Genomic DNA, 11180 nt, shown 5'->3' on the forward strand with positions numbered 1-11180 from the left:
TGCCAACACCATTTGTTAAAAAGTCTGTCATTTCCCCACCTAACTGATTTCATCTCTTTGTCAAAAATCAATTGCCCATAAATAGATGGGCTGATTTCTGGGTTCTCAATTCTATTCCATTGATCTATGTGTCTGTCATTGTACCAGTACCATGCTATGTCTGCAACTTTTATGGACATAGGTCCTGAGAAAAAAGCCCTATGAGGGGATTTCTCCTCCTGTCCAGCAAGCCCTCCACTTCACCTCTGCCCTTGGCCTCTGCTCTACTGCCCCCTTGACTGATGTCCTAGCACCAGGGTCCTTTAATTCCTCTTTGATCCCACACCTAAGCCCTTCAAACGACCCCAGGACTGGAAGCCCCTTTCTATCAAAGACCTCTGGTTATCAGTCCAGATCACTTCCCCATAGGCCACCTCCTAGGGCTGCCCCTAGATCTCATCCTCCTCCTCATCTTCACCACTTACAACCTCCTCTGCCCACCTCCATCTCCCCTTGCTCCCTTAGCCATCTTAGTTCCTTCATAGGCTTTGCCTTTAACCCTCAGCCAATACATAGAGACTTCTTCCTACACTTGAATCCTGAACCAGGACATGTATATGCTCACACATTCATTCACACTCTTACACACATTTCTCATACAATATCACAAGAATAAAGGTGTGTTCATTCATATATATTCTCATATTCCCACAGGGAGATCTGGTGGCCTAGAGGATAAGGAGCAAAGCTGCAAACTCAAAGACAGAAGGTTCAAATTCACCATCTCCTCCATGAGAGAAAGATGGACAATCGCCTCCCATGTGAGTCAGCTACATGTCAGCTCTGACTCAACAATATACAACAATAGCATGTTTTCACAAACATCAACACTCTTTACTCACACTCAAATCTACAATGCCTGCAATGACAAATATATTGACTAGGAATGACAGGAAATTAAACATGTTGAAGAAAAGCTTAATGAATTTAAAGACTGCCATAAAATGGATTGTATCTCTCAAAAATATGCTTTACCCAGTGTGATTAGAGGAATGCATGAAACACAATATATATCAATAAAACATAATGTATATGAATTTGTATTCAAACCAATATAAAATAAAAATAATTTTTAAAAATATGTCTTGCCTTGATTTTCAGTAATATGCAATTATGTTATGTGTTGCAAAGCCTAAATATCGATGATAGAATGAGGAAGGACAAGAGATAGTTAGGTAATGATATACTCAGAGCCCAGGATGTGATCTGAAATGTGATCTGCCGGTTGGTGCTAGATATAACACCTTTAATTCCTGAGTTGTGGCTTCCATCACCATTTTTTTAGGAGAGAGAATAGGAGAAAAGAGTGAGTAGAGCCCTCAGTACCACGAAGACAGAAGAGGCAGAAACAAGTGAGTACTTTGAACCTAGGTCCCGGCTTTAGAGAACTCCTAGAACCATCATCTGTGACACACACACATACTGAAAGAAGAGAAGAAACTTTCTTCAACTTCCAGTTGTTCCCACATCCCTGCTCACATACTCTTGTCTGGGTCCTGGGATGGAGCGGAAGGTGGGGCTGGAACAAGCAGAGGCCTCAGACCCCTGATATTTAGAAAAGTAAAGCACCATCAGAAGCTGATGTAAAGGTGGCTCAAAGCCTGACACTGGACACTTACCTCTCCAAAATGGTGTTTCTCTTCTGGGGCTCTGCTCATATGGACCTGGCCTCTCACCTCTATCCAGCTGGTGGTCATTTTCTTCAGAGTCCAACTGCTGGATGTCTTGAAAGTCTTTCACCATGATGGGCCCAGGACTGGAGCTGGACCTGTGCTGGGTTGCAATTTTAGTGGTAAATTGGGACTAAGGTTGGGGCTAAAGCTTGAGCATGGACAGTCTGATTTGAATCTGAGTTTGGAGGTGACTTGGAGGCTGAGATTTGAAATACAGCAGGCATCTGTTTCCCTCAGGAAATCACCTGAAGACTGATTGGGGTCTTGAGCCCTGTCATTGTACCCTTACAGGCCAAACCACCCATATCTTCTCATTCAGTTCTTATTGCCTCTGAACCAGGGTCTTAATAACCCCAAGTGTCTCCAGCCCCACCTGCCTCCCCAACCTTATTTACCTGCTGAAGGTGTAGAGGTCAACTCCTGGACCCCTTAGATAGCCCAGGTTCTAGGGTGAAGGGGTTAAAGCCTGGAGAACTGGAGTAGGTGGCGTTAGACAGGATAGCAGTAGGCTGGCCTGATGTAGGGCCCTGTGCCCCGTGCATGAGTGTCCTGGGGTTTCTCTCCTGTCCCTAGGACTTTGGACAGTAAACAGAAGTGGATATGAAGTTAAACTCAGGCAAAAGGTAGTGGGGGTAGGGAGTTAGATGTCTCTGCCCTTGGCTGTAGAGAAAGGGGTCTCCCATACTGTTGTAACACCCTACAAGCCAGCCAATACATCCTCACTGTTTGATTCAGGAAGAGGGTAGGTCAGGAGGTCTAGGGTACAGTCTGCTGTTTCCTTCTGCCCTTCCCCTACCCCTCCCTTGTTTCCTGCCTCGGAATTTCCCAGAATTATCGTTGTCTCCAAACACTTTGTATATTTCCATATTATAACTTCATGGCAATGAAAGAGAAAGCAACACTACAAGAAATACTAAAGGGAATTCTTCTGACTGAGAACCAACAACAGAAATAAGCCAAAATTAACGTACATGACAATATCATGCAGGAACTGGTTCAGACATAGAAATACCCAAAGTATAATAAAGAACCAACTCTAAAATCAGATTCTAATATCATATTTGACCTCTCGTGGTCTCATGGTAAGGAACTGAGCTGCCAGTCTGGAGGCACATGGGTCAAAGGTACCAGATGCTTTATGGGAGAGAGAGAGGAAATCTCCTCCCCTTCAATTCACTGTGTCTGAAAACCTGCTGGAGGATCAGCAATGAGTCCTTTCCAGCTCAAAGGCACCACCACCAATAATAATAATATCATACTTAATGCTTCAACTCTACCTCTTTATTCATTGCATAATGCTTGGGGGTCTTAAAAATTTGCAAGTGGCAATTCAAGGTATAACAATCAGTCTCTCTTGGTCAGGAGCAACAGAGGAAGGAGGAGCAGGCACAGGAGGAGGATATGGGATGTGTGGCTAAGTGGACTCCTTAACAACTGCCTTCTTTGCCATAAGATCAGAAGAACTGGATGGTGCCCGGCTACTATTACTGCACATTTTGATCAAAACTTCCGTAGAAGAATCCCAACTAAAAGAGGGAATATTCAAAACAGAATTTTAAATTATTGTGAAATCCAGACTTTCTGGAGCTATGAAAGCTGGATGAACTCCTGAAACTATTGCTCTGATATAATATTTAAATCTTAACCCTAAAACAGCTCCTGAAGTTTTCTTTAAACCTAACAGTAACACAAGTTACTAAAACTAACTAAAAATATGGCAGGATACAAGACTAATATAAATCAGTCAGACTTCCCTACACTAACAAAGAGAACATGAAAAAGGAAATAAGAAGAACAGTGTAAATTACATTAATTACCCACAAGATTAAATACTTAGAAACAAATCTAATCAAAAACACAAAAGACTTTTCTAAAGAAAATTACAAAATACTACTCAAAGAAACAAAAAGAGACCTACATAAATGGAAGAATATACCATGTTCATGGATAGGAAGGCTTAACATTGTGAAAATTATAATACTGCCAAAAACAATCTACAAGTTCAATGTAATCACAATTCAGATCCTGATACCATTCTTCAAAGAGGTGGAAAAAGCAAGAGGTCCCAGACGACCAAATGAAGAAAGACCCCAGATGAAGAAGAAAAATAAAGTGGAACGCATCACATTTCTTGATCTCAAAACCTATACACAGTACTAGTAATCAAAATAGCATGGTACTGGTACAGCAACAGATGTATATTGTTGTTGTTATGTGCCATCAAGTCATCTGTGACGCATAGTGACCCTATGTACAACAACCCTAAACCCTGCTCTATCCCGTACCAATCTTATTGTCTCTGATACACCTACAGCCATTACCCCCATTACTGAATCAATCCATCTCATCAAGGGTCTTCCTCTGCTGCCCTGTTCCCTCCACCCTCCCAAGCATGACATTCCTCTCCAAGGACTGGTCCTTCCTTGCAACATGTCAAAGTATGTCAGATGAAGCTTCAGAATCTTTGTCTCCAAGGAGCAACCTGGCTTAGCCCTCTCAAGGACAAACTTGTTCATTCTCTTAGCAGTTCATGGTATATTCAGTACTCTTCTCCAACACCACAGCTTAAAGCCATCAATTCTCCTTTTATCATTCCCAGTCATTGTCCAGCTCTCTGATGCATAACAACTAATTGCAAAGACCATGGGCTGAATCAGGAGTACCTTAGTCTCCAGACTGACATCATTGTTCTTCAGTACTTTGGAGAGGTCTTTAAAAGCAGACTTTCCCAATAAAATACATCTTTTAATTTCCTGGTTGCTGGTGTCAAGAGTGTTGATTGTGGAACCAAGCAAACTAAAGCTGTTTACAATCTCAATCTCTTCACCATCCATCATGATGCTGCCAATCAGCCCAGTAGTGAGAACCTTTGTTTTCTTGATATTGAGCTTCAATCCATATTGAAGGCACTGTTTTGTTCCCATTCCAAAGAAAGAGCAGATATATAGACCAGTGGAATAGAATAAAAAACAGTATCAATCCATCCCTCTACAGTCAGTTAATCTTCTAAAAGGAGATGAAATCCATTAAGTGGGTAAATAATAACCTTTTTCACAAATGGTGGTGGACATCAATCTGCAACTCAAGGTGGATCAAGGATATAGGGGTAAAATCAGAAACTATAAATATTATCATAGAAACAAATTTAGGATCTCTATAACAATCAACACACTTGGTACCATCAGTCAGGAAAAGAAATTTGTGGCATTAGGAAAATCTGCTGTCAAGGACCTCTCCAAAGAGCTGAAATACAATTATGTCAGTTTAAAGACTAAGGTGCACCTAAACCAAACCATAATCTTTTCAATTACTTGTTATGAAGCTGAAAGTTAAACAATGACTACAGATGACAGAAGAAGAGTTGATGCATTTGAGTTGTAGTGGTGGAAAAGAGTACTCAATATTCCAAGGACTGCCAAAAGAACAAAACACATAAGTGTTAGAGAAAGTGCAACCAGAGGCAAGGACACTAAAGCTTCGTCTCACATATTTTGGGCATGTTGTCACGAGAGGCTATTCCTTACAAAGGGACATCATAATTGGATATGTAGAGGCTCAGTGAAAGAGAGGAAGACCATCAACAATATGGATTGACACGCTAACTGCAACAATGTATTCAAGCATATTAAAAATTATGAGAATGGTACAGGATGGAGCAAGATTCAGATCCATTATTCCTGGAATTGCTATGAGTCATAGTGTAATGATAGCACATAACAACAGCAATCTACAGAATACGCAGGCTATCAAACACAGCCAAAACTGCGCTACCAGGACAACATAAGATGGATGAGTGGCACCTTCTAAAAATTAAATCCCTATGTGCATCAAAAAGGTCTCAAAAAATAAAAAGAAAGCATGCAAACTGGGGGCGGGGGGAATATTTGGTCATGATACATCTGATGAGGGGCTCATGATGTTGTTGTTGCTATGTCTTGTAGAATCAAGTACAACTCATAGCAACTCTATAACAGACTTGAGCTCTGCTCTGTCTTGTGTCATCCTCATCATTCCTGATTCACTTGAGTCCATTGCTGAAGTTGCTATGTCAGTCCATCTCGTTGGAGGGCTTCTTCTCTTTCGCTAACCCCTCACCTTTCCAAACATGCTGTTCCTTTCCAAAGAATAGCCCCTCCTAGCCACATGTACAAAGTAGGAAAGATGAAGCTTCACAATTTTTACTTCTAAGGAGGACTCTGGCTATACTTTTTCCCAAGACATATCTTTTTGTTCTCTTGTCAGTCCATGAGATTCTGTACTCTTCTCTAACACTGCAACTCAAAGACATCAATTCTTCTTCTGTTATCCTTATTCGTTGTTCAGCTCTCAAATGCATAAGTGATTGAAAAGAGCATAGCCTGGATTAGGCATATTAGTCCTCAAACTGGCATCACTGATATACTTTAGAGAGGTTCTGAAAGCAAACTTGCCCAGTGCAATATGTCTCCTGATCTCTTAACTGCTACTACCAAGGGTGTTTTTTGTTGATCTAACTGAGATTAAATCATTGGCAACTTCAATCTTTTCTCCATCTGTCATGGTATTGTCTAAAGGTCCTAAAGGTTAGGAACTTTGTTTTTCGATTTTGAGATGTATTCCATACTGAAGTCTTGATCTTCTGTAGTAAGCACTTCAAGGCCTCCTCACACTCAGCAAGCAATGTTGTGTCATCTGCCAGGCTGTGGGTTGCTGTGATGTTAAAAGTGATGCCACCAGTGTTACAAATGCCAGAAGGGTCATGCATGATGGACAAGTTGTAACAGAGCTCCTAGACTAAGACAGACTAGGAAGCATGATTGGTCATCCTCTTCCAAAATAACAGGCCTTAGAAAATCCTATGAACAACAGAGGAATGCAGGTAGCTATAGTTTTAAAGGGAGCTCATATGCAAAAATTATAGAAAACAATAACACCTCAACAAGAAAAAGTCAACTCTGTTACAAAATGGTCAGAAGAAAAGACTCTTCAATAAAGACTTTCAGCTGATTAGCAAACAAGTGAAGAATTGCTCAAGATCATTAGCTATTTTTGTTGTTATATGCCATTAAATTGGAATCAGCTCATAACTGACCTCTAGCCAGTTTTCAGAGGCAGTTAATCACGTGGATAGAGATTACTCATCTTTCTCCAGAACAACAGTTGGATTGAGATCAAATGTCTTTGGGTTACCGCTAAGCCACCAGAGCTCCCTAGAGAGATTTAAACCAAAACAAAAATGAGATATCCTCTCTCTCTGGCCACAATATCAAAGTTCAACAGGGTAGAAAAACAACAAATGCTGGTGAGGGATCAATGAGATTGGAACTCTCATCTACTACTGGTGGAAATGTAAAATGGTACAATCACTATGGAAGGCAGTACAGTGTTTCTGTAAAATGTTGAAAATAGAAGTACCACTTTATCTAGCAACACCACTACTAAGAATGTCCCCAAAAAATAAGAACTGTAGCCAGACACATATATGCACACCCATGTTTATTGCAGCATTATTCACAGTAACAAAGAGATGGAAACAATTCAACTGCTCATCAATGAAAGAATGGACACAGAAACTATGATACATTCACACAATGGAGTACTATACAGTATTGGGAAGGGGGGGATTTTTTGAAACCCTACACAACATGGGTGAGTCCATAGAACATTATGCTGAATTAAATAAATAAGACACAAAAAGACAAATACGGTATAAGACCACAGTTCTAAGAACTATAAAAAGGTTTACATACAAAGAGAATCAATCTAGTGTGGTTACCAGAGAGGGGAAGGGAGGAAAGTAGAAAATTAATGAATAGACAATGAACACTTTGTTGGAATGGATGAAGAGAGAAGGCCAGTGTAGAATGACTAGACAATCAGACATTGCATGTATTGTAATTAATGTTCTGAAACAAAATATACATGAATGATTGACCAGAAAAAAACATATGCTCTGTAAGCTCCCATACAAATCATAATAAGAAATAAAGGAAAGAATTGTTTAAAAGGATTAGGCATTATTTATACAACAACAGTCCAGAATAAAAGGTGCATAACAAAGTGGACGGGGGTTGTGTGGGAGGAAATTATGCAACAATTTTTTTTAAAGTGAACTGAGGAAGGTAGGGAGGAAAATGTGCAACAATGAATGAATAAAAATCAAACTTTTTGTAAAGTTTTGTTAAAATCACAATAAAAAAAACACTTCTTTGAGCACTGCATTTTTTTAAAGGTCTGTCTATATGAGATTTAATTGACAACTGCAACTCAAAGGGGGAAACAAAAAGTTAAGGGAAATGTGGGTCTCTGTCTGTGGGGAGGAACAATTTGGAAAAATAGATTGAGAATAATTGCATCACCTGAAGAATATAATCAATGTCATTGAGTTATACATATAGAAATTAATGGATTGGTGTATATTTTGCAATATATATTTTTAACAATAACAGTTTTTTTTTAAATTGCTGCTGTCATGAATTTAATTGCATCCCCTCAAAATGTATTGTAAACCTGTGGTTTATACATGAATGAAATACAGTGTAGATGGGTGATTGTAAGAAACAAAATACATACACAAAACACAATGTATATGCATAATTATATGCAAATCAATATTTTTTTTCAAAACACCTGTGGTTACAATCCCATTTGATAATGTCAGTGAGGCAAGGTTAGTACAGGGTAAGTTTTAAGTCAGTCTTTCACAAAATATAAAAAAAAAACCAGATTAAGTAAACAGAGTTGGGGGAAGATGGACAACAAGCCACATGGGAAACTCCAAAGAACCGAGAAACAAAAGCTGAGAGACAAGAGCTTTCCCCTAGAGCTGAAAAGGAAAGGAGGGCTTTCCCTAGAACCAGGGTCCTGAATTTAGAATTCAGCAAAGGAGAGGAAGACTCCCAACAAGATGGATTGACACAGTAACTTCAGCAATGGGTTTTAGTGTGTCAGAGAGGATGAAGATGGCACAGGACAGCTGTTCATAGGGTCGCTATGAGTCATACTCAACCCAGTGGCACTTAACAACAGCAATAAGCTGTAAGAAAATAAATTTACATTTATTAAATAATCCCCTATATAGTGTCTTCACTGTAACAGTATTAAAGAACTAAAACAGCTACTAAAAATTCGTGTGTGTGTGTGTGTGTGTGTGTGTGTGTGTGTGTGTATAGTTGGTGTATTTATCTGTCTTTGGTATCTGTAAATGAAACTTTTTCAAATCTCATTCTTTTTTTATCTTTCCACACAATAACAATTCTTTAAGAATTGCTATTTGCACGTCTTTTTTGCTGCTATAAAATATTGCATAGTTTTCTGTGTTGTGTAGGGTCCATTCCCCTAATAATAAACTCCAGGTTTTTACCAACACCAAGCTACTACAATCAACATTGTTATTAATGTTTTCATCATGTTTTTGAATGGATGAGCATTTCTTTGGAAATATGTATAAGACTGAGTAGTCTCACACGGAATTATACACATACACAATTTTTCATTGAAGAAATTATATCTAAATTATTGGGAATTCAGTAGTCATTGTTCATAATCTTTGGTTGGTTATGTAATGCAATTTTCACTCTGCCCAGAATTAGGGCAAACTTTACAGGTTAAGGGCACAGTCATCTACAAAGCTGCCTTAACTCCAAGCACCAGCTGCATTTTTAAGAATTCCCATGGTGCAAACAACAAATGCTGACAAGGTTGCAGAGAAACTGGAACCTTTAATCATTGTTGGTGGCAGTGTAAAATGGTGCAACCACTCTGAAAGGCAGTATGGCACTTTCTCAAAAAGTTACAAATAGAAATCCTATTTGACCCAGCAATTTCACTGCTTGAAATATACCCCAAATAAACCATAACTGACACCCAAGCAGATATATGCACATCCATGTTTATTACTGCTTTGTTCACAATAGCTAAGAGTTGGAAATAACCCAAGTGCCCACCAACAAACGGATAGAGAAGCTGTGGTATAGTCACACAATGGAATACATTGAAAAACAAGAAACTCGTGAATTATTATGCAAAATGGATGACCCTGGAGGACATTATGCTGAGTGAAATATTTTGTCACAATGGACAAATTGTCCAGTAATTGTCACAAATGGACAAATTGTCCAGTAATTGTCACAAATGGACAAATACTGCATAATGCCACCGTTGTAAAACAGGACTGACATCAGGATGGGGGAAACAAAGAAAAGAGGGAATAAATAATGTATACTGCATTGAAACAGATGAGGGAGAGAACTGTTTAAAAGGGATATATGATTAGGCATTATTGTCATGACAAGAATACAGAATGAAAGCTGCATAGTGGAGTGGATGGGGGAGGGGATTGTATAACAATGAAATAATTTTTTTGCTTTTCAAAGAGAAAAGTGAACTAGGAGGTCGGCAGGGAGGAAAGTGTGCAACAATGAATAAATGGAAATCCAAAATCTCTGTAAACTTTCATTAGAATTAATAAAATATTTAAAAAAAAAAAATAAGAATTCCCGGCGGACAGCGTGAATTTTGTACCGTCAGTACAAGATGGCGGCCTCAGCAGCGCTGATCTTGCGCCTGCGGAGCTGGCTGCTGCTCGGCGCCCGGGGACTGTGCACGAGGCTAGCGACGCCGCCACCCCGGGCCCCGGCTCAGGCTGTGGAGATTGGAAGCCATGGAGGCACTCAGGCCCAGGGATCGCAGCAGCACCAGCAACAGAACTCTGAGGGCCCTCGCTACGCCAAGAAGGTTGCGCTTTGGCTTGCAGGGCTGCTAGGGGCTGGTGGGACTGTGAGCATCGTCTATATCTTTGGAAACAACTCTGTGGATGAAACTGGTGCCAAGATTCCTGATGAATTTGACAATGATCCCATCCTGGTGCAGCAGTTGCGCCGGACGTACAAATACTTCAAAGATTATCGACAGATGATCATTGAGCCTACCAGCCCCTGCTTGCTCCCAGACCCTCTGCGGGAGCCCTACTACCAGCCACCCTACACACTGGTCTTGGAGCTGACTGGCGTCCTTTTGCATCCTGAGTGGTCGCTAGCCACTGGCTGGAGGTTTAAGAAACGTCCAGGCATCGAGACCTTGTTCCAGCAGCTCGCTCCTTTATATGAAATTGTCATCTTTACATCAGAAACTGGCATGACAGCATTTCCTCTCATTGACAGCGTGGACCCTCACGGCTTCATCTCCTACCGCCTCTTTCGGGATGCTACAAGATACATGGATGGGCACCATGTTAAGGACATTTCTTGGCTGAATCGAGACCCAGCCCGTGTGGTCGTCGTGGACTGCAAGAAGGAAGCCTTCCGTTTGCAGCCTTACAACGGGGTGGCCCTGCGGCCCTGGGAAGGCAACTCTGACGACCGGGTCTTGTTGGACCTGTCTGCCTTTCTCAAGACCATTGCATTGAACGGCGTGGAGGATGTCCGGACAGTGCTGGAGCACTACGCGCTGGAGGAGGACCCACTGGAAGCTTTTAAGCAGCGGCAGAGC

At 40.6% G+C, this 11180-nt stretch overlaps 2 protein-coding genes across 2 annotated transcripts in view; one reads left to right on the forward strand and one right to left on the reverse strand.

Moving 5' to 3' along the window:
* LOC102849848 (asialoglycoprotein receptor 2-like) overlaps nucleotides 1-1782 on the reverse strand; it is a 20733-nt gene extending 18951 nt beyond the window's left edge. Inside the window, exon 1 of the mRNA XM_006899167.1 lies at nucleotides 1716-1782. Within this exon, the coding sequence (XP_006899229.1) occupies nucleotides 1716-1782 (67 nt within the window). The remainder of the gene's footprint in view (nucleotides 1-1715) is intronic.
* An 8435-nt stretch (nucleotides 1783-10217) lies between these two features.
* The window catches only part of LOC102850260 (mitochondrial import inner membrane translocase subunit TIM50-like), a 20752-nt gene continuing 19789 nt past the window's right edge, over nucleotides 10218-11180 (forward strand). The window contains exon 1 of the mRNA XM_006899168.1: nucleotides 10218-11178. Within this exon, the coding sequence (XP_006899230.1) occupies nucleotides 10227-11178 (952 nt within the window). The 5' untranslated portion in view covers nucleotides 10218-10226. The remainder of the gene's footprint in view (nucleotides 11179-11180) is intronic.

Source organism: Elephantulus edwardii, unplaced genomic scaffold (assembly GCF_000299155.1).
Source record: "Elephantulus edwardii isolate Elephantulus edwardi_28Jun2011 unplaced genomic scaffold, EleEdw1.0 scaffold00246, whole genome shotgun sequence".
NCBI lineage: Eukaryota > Metazoa > Chordata > Mammalia > Macroscelidea > Macroscelididae > Elephantulus > Elephantulus edwardii.